This window comes from Halyomorpha halys, unplaced genomic scaffold (assembly GCF_000696795.3).
Source record: "Halyomorpha halys isolate HHAL.00 unplaced genomic scaffold, Hhal_1.1 Scaffold618.1, whole genome shotgun sequence".
Classification (NCBI taxonomy): domain Eukaryota; kingdom Metazoa; phylum Arthropoda; class Insecta; order Hemiptera; family Pentatomidae; genus Halyomorpha; species Halyomorpha halys.
This window is the reverse complement of record NW_027106817.1, coordinates 17723-34267: the sequence shown is the minus strand read 5'-3', so window position 1 is coordinate 34267 and position 16545 is coordinate 17723. Positions and strand designations below refer to the sequence as shown.

Sequence of the window (16545 nt, the reverse complement as noted above, 5' to 3'; positions counted from 1 at the left end):
TTACCTATGCTATATTTGTAATAGCACTTCAGTGTATCAAGTATTATTTTAAATTGTATACATTCCTCCATAAATTAAATGGTTATTCAAATTTCAGGTTCGTCTGCAAGTTGAAGAGTTGCATACTTCTTTTGATTCTTTATACGATAGCATAGCAGACCTCGAGAGACAGCTGAAATTGAGAATTTCAAGGTAAACTTTGAACATTATGTAATAAATTAAAAATTAAATTACATGAATTTTAGATTTTAATAAAGTATTGAACACATCTGTCAAGTTCTTACAATCCTGAAAATCTATTTGTACATCACCTTCTGGCTTGAATAATAAAGCAACTTAAAAGGGGTTGTTTTGTGAACACCTCTGTTTAAATTGTTATAAATTTGAATTAATGGTAATTTTTCTCTCAATGTGGTTTTTGACTCTAATTAAATTGAATTATTGAAACAGTATATTTGACTTGCTGGTCAATTTTTCAGTTGATGCATTTTTAGTTTGCAAATAGTTCAAATCATCAGGAGTACAAATATATCAAGTCAAAATTTGAGCAATTAGTTAAATTTATGGCTATTTCAGTTATTGTGTTTTTAAATTTTCCCATTATTTGAGCAAGAAGGTGATATTTGTAGAAGAAATTTGATAGTAAACAAATATTTCTTATTATGCTATTAAAATTTAAAATAATGGATTTTTTTTAAAACTTTAAAATTAGTCTTATAGGTACCTATATGTTTTTATAATTTTATGTATAGAGAATAAAATTTTAAATAACTCCATTAGTAACTTTTATCAATCTGAACTGAATTGAATGAATGTGGCTTTATAAATTATCTTTACCAATAAAATAACTTATTAAATAAAAAACAATTAAGTGGCTTGCACCACTCATTTTTCAATTTTATGGTGTTTTGAAAAATATTAATGTAAAGAAACAAATATTCTAAAATAGTATAGTAGCATTGTTTTCTTAAGGGATATTATTTCATAAATCTAAATAACTGTTTATTTTTTAATATTTATCAAATTTCTAAATTGTTCTCTTTTTATTTCTCCAGCTATAATAGTTATTATAATTTCAATAGTTATACTTATTGGATTACATGTATAAATGTTTTTTCAGTTGGAGTGGAATTGAAGAGAGGTGTGCTAGGCTGCAGAAATGGTTGAAAGAGACGGAGTCATTATTACCCAGTGAACCAGAACTAAAAGCCACATTGGATGAAAAGAGGGGTCAACTCCAAGCGTACAGGTAATCATTTGTTCAAATATTCCCCTTCCTGATCGATTAGTTTTATAATTTAAATCATACGACAGGACATAATTTAAGTAATTATTAAAATTTTGCAGAGCTGTTCTTCAAGATGCCAATGCTCACCATCAAGATCTTGTGACTTTGAGGGACAATTTTGATTCATTGCCTGAAAAAAATCAAGAAATTGAAAAGAGGATTCAGGAAATGACAAAACAACACTCAGATATACTAAATAAAGCTCAGGTAGGACCACTCTTGAATTTGAGTAAAATTATTATTGTTAAAACATCAATTTTGTGAATTTGTGATTAAAATTATTTCTTTGTTTACAAGGGATAAACCTTGCTACATATATGGAGAAATTACAACTTATTTACATTAATATAAATACAAATACATATAAATTATTTATGTTAATATAAGTATTAATACAAAAATAAATATGGTGTAAATTATGAACATAAATTGAAATTTTAAGCTTATAGCTTAATTAGAAATAATAAAAATAAAATAATGTATTGATACAAATAAAAACAATAACAAAAATAAAAGTTTTAATTCCTTATAAACAAGTATTTAAAATAATACATTGAAACAAAAGTAAAAAGTGATGATAATCAAAGGTTGTTTGATTTATTTGGATTTTTTTTATTTATTTATTTAATTTATATTATGAAGTTTATTATTTAATTGAGATAAACTCAAGTAATATCATTTGGTGATGAGTTGACATTGTACATCATCTGTGGTATACAGGAAAACCTAATGTATAGTCTTTATTTATAGTATAATATGATTTTTATTAGGAGTTTTGTTATTATTATGTAATAAATTATTTTTATTTTTTAAATTGCTTCTAAGGAAATATCAATTAAATTAAGGTTTTCATTTAATGTTATTATTTATTGGCTAGTAGAGCCAGGTTCTAATTCAAAAAACAAATCACTGCTTTACTTGAATTAGTGGCATATCTTACAAAAAAAAAGATTTTTGTTTTTATTTGAAATTATACATATCCAAAGATAGTACTATAGACTGTGGTCACTTTCTTTACTGAGGTTATTCTAGAGATTTTCCTAAAGCTATGAGAGTTGTTACAAATTAACTACAGTCTACAGTATATCTTTGTTCTTTTCTATAGAAAAAAAACTTTCTTTTGTCAGATGTGCAACTATTTAAAAAAAAAACTGTGACATAAAGTAATAAGACAGAGAGGTATGATGAAGAGATTAAATAATAAGTAATACATTTATTTAGATTATTAGTTACCAAATTATATAGAAATAAAATTTTGCTGTACTTCATTTAGCTCTGTTTATGTTTATACTTAATATTTGCACTTGTCATAACTTGGTTTATAAAGTGGTAGTCTATACCTTTTTTTGTTTTAATTAATGATTTTAATGAGTTTTTTTAAAAATCTTACGATTACTTTATTTATAATCATTTTATTATTAATTATAACTAATAGTAAAAGTCATGCTATCCGATAGTAAAGTAATCAATATTTTATTGATGCTTTATTCTATTTATGTTGTTATTTATAGTTAGTTATTTTTTAGAATGTTAAAATTTATTTTTTTTAAATTTCAAGAAATGTTTAAATGAATTTAGGTAATTTATCTTTTTATTTTTTTTTTAGAAATTTGTGGAAACTTATGAAGGCATTGTTAATATTCATCAAGAATACTGTAAAGCTGTAATGGAAATGCAGGAATGGACTGAAGCTACGAACAATACTGTCCTATTGTGGGGTGATCTAGACTTGGAAAGAGTATCACTTCATACTAATTTAGACCGATTGAAGGTATTTATTCAGTATTGATTTTTTTAAACTTTAGTTATTATTACATTTTAAGAATAGCTCATTATTTAAATCTCCGCAGATAAAAAATATTGATAATTAATTTCCATTAACATGCACAGTTACTGTCTTTGATTTACTTTTATTGCAGTTAACAGTTTTGTTTCTAGTGTATTACCCATTTCTAAAAAAATTTCCCATGAATTAATTTTGATCCAAAAAGTTTGTTGCATCACCATTTTTTTTTTAATTATTTTTTTCAACGAAAATTTTTAACATTTGTTATATTTTAAACTTTGATTTATAATCTTTAATACTAAAATCAGAAACATGTTTGAATGCTTTTAAGTGTTCCTTTATCATGGATTTTCTTTTTTTTTTTCTAAATCTTAATTCTATCATTTCTTGTTTAGAAGTTAAATATTTTTTTCTATATGATCAAAGGCATCAATCGAATTTTATTTTTATTAATATCTCATGTATGCACCGAGGTTATTAAAAATCTTTTGAAGTTTTATTTCATTTGTTATCTCTCCCTCATTCAATTGGTTATATATTTTGTAATTAACCCTTCAATTTAATTTAATTTCAATTCTAGAGGATTGAAATAAACTAGCAAATGATTTTTTTTTCTGGAATTTGCTAGTGTTTTAGAAACTTGAGCAATTTGTCTGATTGATTTTTTCCCTAGTTTGAAATAAATGATTTATAAGAAATCTTCTGTTTCCCGCATATATATTTTTTGAGAAGAATCAATCCATAATCAAACTAAAAACTCATACTAGATTGATATTAGTGAATTTAAATTTGTCTTTATTTCTACAAAAAGCAAATGGTTTAGACTTAGTAATGGGTGAATTATTCCAGCAAATATCATCATTATTTTTACAATTTTTTTTGGTTTCTTCATAGTTACATTTAATTTTTTCAATTAATTTTTATAATTATATTCTAGAACTTGGAAATTAGTCTTCGTGAAGAAGAACCCAGGGTAGAAGGAATCAGAGCTCTTGCTGAAAAAGTGCTACCTGGAACGAATCTATCAGGCCAAGGGAATATTAGGGCACAGGTAGACTCTTCTCAACAAGATTGGCATTCACTGCTGTCAGCGATCCAGTGAGTCAATTTTAAGTTAAATTTTGTGAGGATATACTGTTCTAGTATAAACAGCAATGATTGTAACTAACATTAGTATTCTTACCCTAAAGTGGTGGTGAAAATGATTTGTTCACCCTGTTTTATAAAACTAGACAACTTTATCCCTCCTTATAAATTAATAAAATATACTGAAGACTGAAAAAAATAAGAATAAAAAAATTTTATGCATTAAAATATGAATCTTCTTAGCTTAATAAGCCATTGAGAGAAAGAGTGGTGTAAGTAATTCTGATATCATAATTAATTTTAATAAAAAATAATTATTTAATTAATGATTTCTTACCTTTAAATACATTGAAATAGTTGTACATGTCTCAATGGTTCATAATTAGATTTTATGTTTGTTTTTTTTTATTTATATAAACTGTTTTTCTTGTATTGTATTCAATTAATCCTTTAAAGTTTAGTGGCCTACATACATAGTACTAACTATATATATATATGTTACATAGTATTAATTAACATTAACTCTTTATAAAATATCTTACTGTAAAAGAATCAATCCTAACAAACTCACAAGTTAACAATAATTCTACAAGGTTTTTTTTTTCTTTAACTATTGAATCCTTAAAACAGAACCCATAGAATTTTGCAGATCACTAATCTGGAAATTGAACGAAGTCGACTTGACTTAACTCTTGGTAAGTCGGCCTGGAAATTTGAAAGCTTAAAAATGGATTTTGAGCTACTTTATTGTTCGTTTACCTGTTAAAACATTTGAGCTACCACTAACACATCAGGAAATATAATTTTAAAATATTTCTAATAATAAATCCTCATAAACAGTTTCCTAGAACTTCCTGAGGCTACTTCAAGGCTCTTATGGTTCACCTATGGGAGGGGACCATACCTGTTAGGAACAACTGCTTTAACATGATAGTTATCTTGCTAAACTGTTTTCAACATAATTTATTGTTGTATTTGAAAATGCAAATGCATTTCACTAAAAAAAATTAATCAATAGTCATTCCAGTTAGGTAGGTAGTTGAAGAAACATAGGTATAAATGAAGAAGGTACATTTGTATAACATGGATCAACATTTCAAAAAACATATTTTCTTTCCGAGTAGGAAAAATGATGTTTTACATTTTTTCCTCCAGTGATTATTAAATGATTTATTCATGCTACATGGTAAATATTAATTAATCAATCCATTCTTGCTTATAGAAACATAATATGATTGTTTCCAGATCTACTATAAATCAACTTGAATCAAAACTACAACAATGGTCTGAGTATGAAGAAATGAAAGACCAGTGCCTCTCCTGGCTGAGAGAAACAGATACAAAACTTCATGCTGTCGATCTCAAAGCAACTGCTGATGAAAAGAAGGAGCAGCTTGAATTATTGAAAGTAATATTTGAAAATAAATAAATATAGAACTAATTTAATGAAACAATTTAGAAACTTGTATTCTTATGTTTATTTCCTGAACATCCATAGATACTTCAAGGAGAGATCAGGGCAAAAGAACTTGAAATAGATGCCGTAACTGACAAAGCACAGCAGCTTCATAAACCAAGTACTAGAAGTTCGCACATAACAGAGCTTCAGCATAAGTACCAACAGCTATCAGCAAAAGTAAAGGTGAATGTTTTTCTATGTACTCATTTCTTAGAAAAAACTAGCTCAACTCCTAGCTTTTTAAATGCATAATTTTTATGTCAGGAATTGTATATCTATTATTCTATATTTTTATTTTTAGTAAATTAATATTTAAGTGTTTATATTACAAGACTTTCTTATAATTGCTTTGTTTGTTTAAAATTTTACATTAATTGGTCAAAGGTCTATCTATATCTTACTTATTATCTGAATCAATTTTGGATCAAAACAAACAAAAGATAGAATCTAATTAATTACGAATATTATAAGATTATGCTATTGTTCAATGATTGTTTTGTAAGAATAATTATTCCTCTATGTAAGTGTGACATCAATTACTACCTCTTGATACTGTCAAAATAGGTAATTTCAGTTATAAAATTATTTTAAATAATGCTTCTGTTCTATTTACCTCTAGGATCTAACTAATCGTTGGCAAGGATATGTGTCACGACACATCGAGCTCAACAGTGGCATCATTGAAGCCTGCCAATGGTTAGATGGAATTAAAACGAGACTTCAATACTGTTCCGATCTTAGTGCTTCCTCTCAAGAAGATTTAGAATCTAAAGTAGAACTCATCCAGGTAATAAGAAATTATTTTTTTGTTGTCAGAATGTATCTCATATTTCTTTGTAAAAAAAAACTCTCTGCTGTCCTAATTTTATAATTTCATAAAATAATTTTAAAGAACATCCTTTAAATCATTCCTCGAAAATCTGATATATTCTAATGTTTTGACTTACTCGCACCAGGGCTTGTAGGAACCTAGAAGTAGCTTGATCAATCTGGAAAATAATAATTAATACTATTTGATACCTAATAATTTATTTATGTTAATTATAATAAATTCTCAAGGACTATTAGGCTGCCAAAAGTCATACAGCAGGAAAGCCATGACCATATTGCATATGAGAAAAAATAATTGAAAATAATAATAATGAAATCATTTTGATCCCAATGGAAAAAAAAACAAAAAAAAAACTCAATATATAAATTATTCGGAGGTCCTATAAATGTATTTACTTTTTTTCTTGCAATATATTTTTGAAATATGAGAGATTAATCACCAAAAAATGTTAGTTCAAGCAAATTATTTCTTAAAATTCTAAAATTAATTTACAAGAGCGAGCAAAGGTGTGATATGAACAGTTGGTTTTAATTTCTTTCTTTTTTTTTAACAATTTGTTACATTACAATTATCATTTTGTACAGGATTTACTCCTTTATAAGGATGAAGGTTTTGTCAGAGTTCAGAGCTGTGTTGAATTAGGACAGAGCGTTTTAGTAAACACTGCTCCATCAGGACACGAGGAGATCAATAACGCTCTTGAAAACTTACAACAGGAATGGAGCAATCTAGCAACAAAAATGGTTGATACTAAGGTAGAGTTATTGTATCAATAAATATTTTATCTTTCCTTAGTCCTTAGTGCATTATTTATAAATTGTGATTTTTTTTGTTTTTAGGCCCTTCTTGATGATTGTATTCATAAGTGGGCTGGTTTCCTGGAGCAGATACAGCAACTAAATAAAACTGTTGAGCATTTGACTAATTCCTATGCAACTGTTTCTGAATACCAGACAACATTTTCAGAAAAAAGAACTCATCTTGATAAGATCAAGGTAAAGTAACAAGGATTTTTTTTTTAATGATATCTTTTTTAAATGAGCATTTATTGTAAAGCCTTCTGTATTAGCTACTATAATTACTTCGCTTTGCAAATATCATATTTTCTTTCTTGTTACTCAATGTATACCTAAATTTCAATTTTGAGGTGAGTTTAATGAAAATTATGGGTATATGTGTTTCCTTTAGCTTTTTCTGGGGGATAGTTTGTTCAAGTTACAAAGAAAAAAAGAGCTTGGATGTGACTTTTATCAATTATTATTAAAATAAATTTAGCATTGTACATTTCTTTGATCATAATTCCTTATTTTTCATTATTTAAATGAGATTCTCAGGTGTCTGAAATATTTGATAATCCATCTTCCAAGTCTGTCCCTCATTTATTGGATTATCTTAATTGGACTGAACTTCTGAATAACATGGAAAAACATATAAATGTACAATAAATTGTAATTTGTTTCTATGATTTTATTAGGAAATGAATTGTTTCATAATATTTTTTTTTTTTAACTTTGAATAATTTCGCGGTGCAGACTTGCTTTGCAATACATAATTTAATTAATTTTTTTTTTCAAAATATCAATATGATAAATGTCCAATAAAATAAAGTTCAAAATATCAATATTAATTTTTACCATTTATGTACAGACTCTTGAAGAAAGAGTGAGATGTGAAAAAATTGAAGTAGATGGCCTGAAAGCAAAATCTGCTGAAATGTTAGCAAGTGGTCAACAAGACCACGCGGCTACACAAGCTCAGGAGATATTAAAGAAATTTGATGATATTGCTGATAAAATCAAAGTAAGTTGAATAAATAATTATCAATATGTTATTTTTGCTTTATTTTATGTGTCTATAAGAATATTTTTGGGCATATATCAATGAATGAGTAAAAACGATAAGTGATTTGATTCAGATAAGAAATAAGTACTTAAGATCTTGATAATTTCATATAACTTTGGATAAATGGAAAATCAATGTTTAGTTACAGTGTTTTCCATTATAATTAATTTAAAAATAAATATTCTTTTGATTTTATTTTGTTAAAATTGATATTTTAGTTATAAAAATAGTTTAGTTTAAAAATATATTTATCATTAATTTCATGCACAATTCTAAACAATGGCTTCAATAATTATCATTTGAAAATAAATTTTACAATGGATAATATTATTGAACATCTATAGACTCCTAAAGATAAGTGGTTTGTATGTTAGCTTATCTGGCAAATTATTAATGAAAAATAAACATTAAATACTTCATTAAAAAATAGAGTTTAATTATCAACTGTTTATGGGGTATATTTTCTGCTAATATTCTTTTCTGAATACAAGTTTTTTTTTTTTCTTTAGTACCTTGAAACTATTGTTCATTATACTTTTTTTCAGACTTTGATGAATGAACGAGAAGCTGAATATCAAGAACATAGAAGGTTTAAGGATGCAATGGAAGAACTTGGAGCATGGCTAGGTCGTGCTAGGGAGCGCCTTCCATCACTCAAATCCCGCTCACTTTCTGATAAGTTGGCATTAGAAGATGCTATGGCACCATTACAGTCATTGTTGAACAAAAGAGCTCAAGGTGAACTGCTTGTTGAGGCTGTTGTTACTAGCGGAGCTGTAGCCGCTGCCAGTACATCTCCTGAAGGTGCCAACCTCATCAACAATGATGTGAAGGCTATAACGGAAAGCTTCCAGTCTTTTTTCAAAGGTGTTAATCTAGATTCAAAGAAGGTTGCCAGTAATCATTTAATCTTCCCCTCCCCTCTCTCTCCCATATTGATAGAAAATAATTTATTATAAAAGAAGAAGCAATACAGATGAGCTAGTCTGTTTCATTAAGATAGATTTGTAGATCCAAACTTCTTTTTAATTATTTATTTAGCGACCTTTATAATTTTTAACAATTGATTCTCTTTTTCACTGCCTGTTTTTTCGGTGATGAATATAAGAACTTGTTTGTGATAATGCTATTTCCTCTTTTACAATCGTAAAATATAATAAAGTACTTACTTTAATACAGTCTCTAACATGTGTGTTTCCAATGCTGGGAATTTATCTTCTAGGCAAAATCAGCTACTTGTACTTTTTCTGAGCCTTCCTTCTCCAGTTGCCACATTAAGAATGCCCTTTGCAGGGCATGCAGTTCCTCTGTCCTTTTCCTCACCTCTCTTACCTACTCAGCCTTGTTAACTCACTTATACTACCATATATTGCATAATCAACTAGAATACACTAAGACTTTTGGTGTATTTCCATTTTAATTGGTTTTTAAAAATTAAGATAATAAATTCAGGGATCGGGGTGTTTTTAGAACCTGAAATACTGTTTAGTTTAAAAGTGTCCCTTCCTAAAAACCTTTCAGATTGCTTTAATGTTGGTATAACATTTTTTTAGCCCAAAAGTAATTTTGTATTCAGAATCAATTTTTAATACAAAAATCACCTCCAAGACTCAAAGTAATCTCAGTTTACAGTTCTAATTTAGTGCATATAATTAAACAAAAAGAAAATTAATTAATTTTCTTAATACTTCTTGTTTACTTTATAATTGTAGCTTGAAATATGAATAAAAACTTTTTATGAATGAGGAGCTCCCATGGGAAAACAATGAAGTTTAAAATAGCTATTTTATAGGAAAACAGACAATTTTTTTTTTTTTAACAATTATCTATTGAAGGAAACCATACAATTTTTTTTACAAAAACTCCTGTATTTTGAAATTTCTATTGCAGATGTGCTCGCACAGAAAGAACAACTTGAAGCTATGGTCATACAATGGAAGAATTACAAAGATGAATATGAAAAGATTTCCGATTGGTTACAACAGATGGATATTCTCGTCAAGGCAGAAAAGACTGCTCTCCTCGGAACTGCTGAAGAAAAGAAAAAACAAGTTGAAACTGTTAAGGTAAAAAGCCTGTTATGAAAAAAAATACTTTGATGATGGTAATTATAATTCATTATTTGTAATAATTAAATCATATAATTATTGATGGTTTTAATAATTTCAGAACATTTTAACTAAACTAGAAAAGGGACAAGAACAAATAGATAAAATTAATCAAATTGCTGCTCCATTACTTTCATCTCACCTCGATACATATGTGAATAATCAAATGAGGCATTTGAACTCAAGATATGAGGTATTTTTTTACTACTTCTTACATTACTTTTTTGTCTTTAAAATACTGTCTTAATGTTTTACTTGAAGTTTAGTGTTGTTATTTGAAAAGAAATGTTTAAGGAACACACTAATAAAATAAATGAGAGGGAATGGTTTTAACTCTTTAAAATTAATATGAAAATCATGTCACTCAGATCCAATCTTATAATAATAATAAAATTACAGGTACAACTTAATCTTGCAAAAGATGTGTTGAGAAAAGTTGAGACTAATTTCGAGCAACATGAAGAATATGAAAAAAATCTGCTGAAAGCGAGAGAGTGGTTAAATGATGCTAAGGAAATTATTAGAGAATCCAGCACTTCTGCTGCTACAGCTTCTAAAGATGTTCTTCAGGCTCGTCTTGCTAAAATACAGGTATGGCAATGTTAACTTCATACATTAGTCCTCATAGGAATAAAGAAATAGTTTATTGAGTGGTGTATTTGAAATTTATTTAAATTGCTATATTTTTAGATTATTATAATTACAATTTTTTTTTATAGGAGCTAACAAATAGAAGAGAAGAGGGCCAAAGTCTTATACATGCAACAGTCAATTCAGGAGAAAAAGTTTTAAGAGCCACTCGCTCTGATGGTAAAGAAGCGATTGCAAATACATTAAAAGAGCTTCAAGCTGAATGGGAAAGACTGGTGAAAAAGATTTCAACTGCTAAAGTTCATTTAGAAACAAGTCTGCTCCAGTGGGCAGACTATAGTTCAAGTTATTCTCAATTACAACAATGGATCAGTGATAGAGAAGCAAAATTGATGGAAGTCTGTGAGCAAAAGGTAACAACAATTATAATTCATTATTATATCTTAATCAAGTAAATAAATCTTGAAAGATAAAATGTATATTCTGTTGTTTAGTTATCCAAAGCTAAGAGGGGTCAAGCTTCTGGTTTGGCGTCACTAAGCATTGTTGAAAGAAAAGCTACTCTGAGGCAGACCAATTCTATTGTTCAAGACATTGTTTCATTTGAACCTATGATCCAATCAGTTACATCAAAAGCTGAAGACCTTCAACAAGCAGCTCCTGAAATCACTGTCAAGTATGAAAGTCTTTCAAAAGCTGCTAAAGAGCTTCTTGAAAAGCAGAGGGAAACAGTAGAAGGCCACCAAGCCTTCATTGATGCTGGAAATGAATTTGGTACCTGGCTCAGAGGTGCCAAAGAGATGCTAGGCAAATGTGCCGAGGCAATGGGTGATAAAGATTCTTTGGCTAACAAGCTCACCCAATTGAAGGTATTTATTTATTAATTAAATCAAATGGTATCCTTGTTAAGTCTCACACTCTTTATTATATCAACAGTCCAACGTTTTGGTCATCCTCAAGGACAATCTGAAATATAAATTCACACCTCTCATCAAAATTTAAAAATTGTTTTACAGGCTATTTTGCCCAGGTCATCAATTACAAGTCAAAATCAATCTGTTTTTTTAAAAATTAATTTTAGATTAAAACTACACTCTTCACTATTAGATAAACAAACTCTTATTTATTTATAAGGTTATTTTTGTATTTATTTATTTTTATTTTTATTCAAACCATTTTAAATATACTTTAAAAGATTAAAATTCAAATTATTCTTCTTATTTTCTATTATTGTTGTTCTAATATTTTAGATCTTTTAGATAGTTGTTATTTATTTTGTTAGCTTTTATTATTTTGTTTTTATTTTCTGAATTCCACTCAAAATGTCTGTATTAAAATATTTAAAATAATTACATTTTTAACCCTTCAATACCTATAAAGTCCCAAGTAAATATTTTTTTATCTCCTTTTTAACCAAGATGGTCTGGGTGGTGCTCAAAAATGGTACTCAAATAACAAATTATTTGAAAAGAGTTTTTTTTTTGCTATTTGTCTACCTTTTTTCACCGCCATCTGAACCATCTTTCTTCAATTTTATATACAGTCAACTGATAAACTTCAAATTAAATTTTTAAAAAGTAGCATAGAAATTTTAAATTACAGTTTATTATTTTATTTCTATCGAATACCTCTTTACTTGTTTATAATATATTTCATGGTAGATAATTTATTCATTTTCCTTTTTTTCAGATTCTTCAGAATGAAGTTCCAGAAGGGCAGTCTAAATTAGAAAAAGCACTTCAATTAGGAGAAGTTGCTTGTGCTTTAGCTGATGCTGACGACAAAGAAGTAATTGAAGAAGAAGTAGTTTTACTTCAAGACGAATTTGATAGTTATGTGGAATCACTTGCTACAACTAAAAATCTTCTTGAGGTAAGAAAAAGAAAGTTTGGTTTTGTTTTTTACTTCTTCTATTAATATTATATAAATGAAATTTTTAGTCTAAAATATTATTAGTTACTTTTTTTTTATTGGGCTTAAAACACTTATGCACTTTTTTTAATCTATTAATGAAAACTAAACTGCTATTTAAATGTTTATACAAAAACTACTCTCCCAACTTGTTTATGATTTATTAGTAGCTCACTTAATAGTTAATGTTGTTTTTCGACAAATCGCTAATGTTATAGGCTTGTAAAATTATAAGATAATATCCTCTTTAAATTGTAAAAAGATTTTTAATCTTAAACTATTTCGCTCTTGTTGAGGTTAAATACAAATCAGTAACCTATTAAATTAAGTTTTTTAAAATTTTTATTGGGGTTTTTTTATTTTATTTTTTAGACTGGTATTATGAAATGGACAGAGTATGAAGATCAGTATAAAGAAGCTGTCGAATGGTTAAGTCAGACAGAAGAATCTGTTCAATCATTTAATAAGTTACAAAGCACCCTGGAAGAAAAAAGAACAATGCTTGAACTGTTCCAAGGGCATCTTCAGACTTTGTTTAGCTGGCAACAACAATTAGACAACCTCAACTTGAAGGCTCAGGTAAAGAGATCTTCTGTTATTTTTTTTTGTTTTGTTTTTTATTTAATTTGTATTGATAAGGAAATAAGTAAGTTATAAATCTACAATAGTTTGTAAAATTTGTAATAAAACAAATTAATACATTATAAAGTGCTTATTTTGCCAGTAATTATCTCTTTCTAAGTAGTCCATATGTATGTACTATCCAACCTGTATGTAAACAAACTAAAAACCTTTTCAAACAATTGTACTACTTTGAATTACAAATAAAATGCTTTTTTATTTATTTTTTTTTTATAATGTTGAAACAATTTGAATTTTACTAAAGGAATCAAAAACTATAAAATATTCAAGCTTCTGATATTGTTCGTAAACAATTATGCATTTATTCCTGTGATGCCTCTTGTTTTTATAATATTTTTTATTATAAATTCAAAGTATTTGTATAAGACTAATTCTATAATAGTGTGTTGTTATGTAAGACACAAAAAAATACTTTTTTCTTAATATTTTCTCCTATGATTATCCACTAATTGGTAACTACTTTAAGGTAAACCTATAATTTTTTTTTATTCAAAATGACCTAATTTTGTATTATAGATTCAACAAATTTTTTAGAAAGATAATTCTTAATTTCTTTTCATTTTCACAGCTACTTCTCGAAACATGTTCTGATACTCGAGTATCTAATGCGTTGATGCAATTAACTACAAAATATAATGCATTGTTATCACTCGCAAAGGAAGTCATGAGAAGACTAGAGCTCCATTATCAAGAGCACCAACAGCACAATTCTCTATACCAAGAATGTCAACAATGGATTGAAAAAACCAAAGAGAAGGTAATACGAATACTAAAGCGTTAATTAAGGTTAAATTATCTTTTTATGAATGCAGGTAATAGTGGAAATTATTAGTTTCATTTTAAATTGAAAGAAAGAAAGCTTCCTAGTTCAAAGGGGGTTCAAACTTCTGGTCAGAATGCTTGACAACAGTGGCATACCTAAGCCTCATGTTGCCCACACCCAAAACTAGGAAATCTTTAATTTAAAATGATGAAGGCCAGAAATTCTAGTTAAAAAGTTGGCTCTAACGAAATAAGTTTTTACTTATTTGTGTTCTTTACTGACTGTGCCCCCAGCCATTTGCTCTTAATTTTTCAACTGTGAATTTATATTTTCTTACTTTTAAATTTTAGGTTGCCACTTGTAGTGAAATGCCGAATTCAATTGCTGAAGTGAATTCTCGTCTTGGAGTTGTAAAAGGTTTACAGCAAGCTCTCGAACAAGGACAAAACAGATTCCGCTACGCTCTTGAGCTTAAGGAAAAAGTGATTCTCAATACTGAACCAAGCGGTGTAGCGAAGATTCAAGAAGATACAGATTCACTTAAACAGGAATTTGATAAACTCACAACTGATGTTCATGTATGAATCATAGCTCTTTTACTTTTTATTTTGATCTTTTGCTTACGTCTTTTTTAAAAAATTATATTTGTTATAGAACTTGAGGCAACTTCTAACTGCAAGGGCTGCCGAATTAGAAGAGGTTAATAAACTGGTATCGGCTATGAGGGAATGGACAAATGAAATGAAAATGAAGGCTGTTAGAAATGATTCATCTGATATATGTGACACTAAAGCAGAACTTGAGAAGTTTAAAGGATTATTGAGGCAGATTAATACTCAGTCAGATCTGGTGAATTTTAACATTTATTTTATTTTTTATTGAATATTTTTACCTATTTGAAAATGATAGTTTAATTGATGCCCTAGAATTGAAAATTTCTAGTATTCAAAGTTGATTATTTTTTTTTTTTAATTTTAATCAATATGAAACAGGATTTGTTTAATTACATAAATATTGTGGAATAATCATAAATAAATATTTCTAACTAATTCACACAAGTGTATTTTATATTTATGAAATTAGGTTGGAAAGATACAACAAAAACTGGAAAATGATGGAACTATTCCTAGAAAAGATTTTGATAAATGTTTTGAAGAATATACAAACCTCAAGGATATGGTAAATTACTTTTCTTCCTATTTTTTATTTGTTTCATCTTTGTTTTGAATTAGTTTGATTTTTTTTTTTCTAGGTTACTGCTACGCTAAAAGAACTTGAAACTGAAGTAAAGGATTATGATAACTATCTTTCAAGTCAAAGTGAAGCAGTTGATTGGGTTAGGAAGACCAGAATTTCAGTGCAAAGTTGCAGTGACTGCCATGGAGAAAGGGAAGCTACAAAATCCAAAGCAGCTAAGCTACAAGACATAGCCAATGTATTCCAAGAAGGTATTTTATTTATTAAAATATTTTTAGTTGTGCTATTTTTTAGCTTAGTTTTTTTATCCAGTCCTAAGGCGAAGCACTTACAATGAAATGAATGAAAAAATCGATCTTTAATCTGGTACACTTGGTTCTCTAAGAATAACAAATTGTAAAATTTCAACAGCCTTTGTCTGGCTACATTAAATGATACTAAACAAAATTAAAAACAAACAAAAACTAAATCTGTGCTACTGCAAGCTATGAACGGTCAGGGTGTGAGGAAGTACTGTTACTAGACCAACGGTTATGCTAGGAGGTGATTTGGTCAGAATCATGCTCGACCATTAGACTTTTACCCAATAAGGATTACAACTTAAAGAGGCTAGGTGGACTCTGGAGAATTCCGGAACCCACAGGGCTGACTCACTGCTACAGTAAAACAAAAAATAATTATCTGCAAAACCTGGGTTCTTGGAGTTATTAGCACTGTATCTTGTGAGGTTAAATATGGGAAATTCTTGTAATTTTTCAATTTCAAAATTACTTAGCTTACTTCTCCCTAGAAACTTAAAAGTTATAACTTACAAAATTATAATTCAGCCTAATTTTTTTTTATGAATTTGAAACTTTGTCTCTAATATTAAGGGAAGAACAATACCTTAAGGGTTTTGAAAATAAGGTATTGTGAAAAATATTTGGACCAAAGCCGGACAAGTTACCCTAGAATATAGAAGACTACACAAAGCTAAATTGTGTTAACTCCTTTCGGTAAATATAATTGAGATGATAACTTTAGAGCAAATAAAATGAACG

General features: G+C 28.0%; 1 protein-coding gene across 1 annotated transcript in view; it reads left to right on the top strand.

Moving 5' to 3' along the window:
• Positions 1-16545, top strand: part of Msp300 (Muscle-specific protein 300 kDa) — a gene marked incomplete in the record, with an annotated part of 315787 nt that overhangs the window by 281608 nt on the left and 17634 nt on the right. Inside the window, 24 exon segments of the mRNA XM_067045109.1 lie at positions 98-192; positions 1121-1249; positions 1348-1495; positions 2895-3059; positions 4012-4172; positions 5406-5568; positions 5659-5802; positions 6239-6406; positions 7036-7206; positions 7291-7446; positions 8099-8251; positions 8839-9160; positions 10184-10359; positions 10463-10594; positions 10801-10992; positions 11121-11405; positions 11487-11861; positions 12682-12864; positions 13276-13482; positions 14114-14302; positions 14659-14886; positions 14963-15157; positions 15392-15487; positions 15561-15756. Of these exon segments, the coding sequence (XP_066901210.1) occupies positions 98-192; positions 1121-1249; positions 1348-1495; positions 2895-3059; positions 4012-4172; positions 5406-5568; positions 5659-5802; positions 6239-6406; positions 7036-7206; positions 7291-7446; positions 8099-8251; positions 8839-9160; positions 10184-10359; positions 10463-10594; positions 10801-10992; positions 11121-11405; positions 11487-11861; positions 12682-12864; positions 13276-13482; positions 14114-14302; positions 14659-14886; positions 14963-15157; positions 15392-15487; positions 15561-15756 (4429 nt within the window).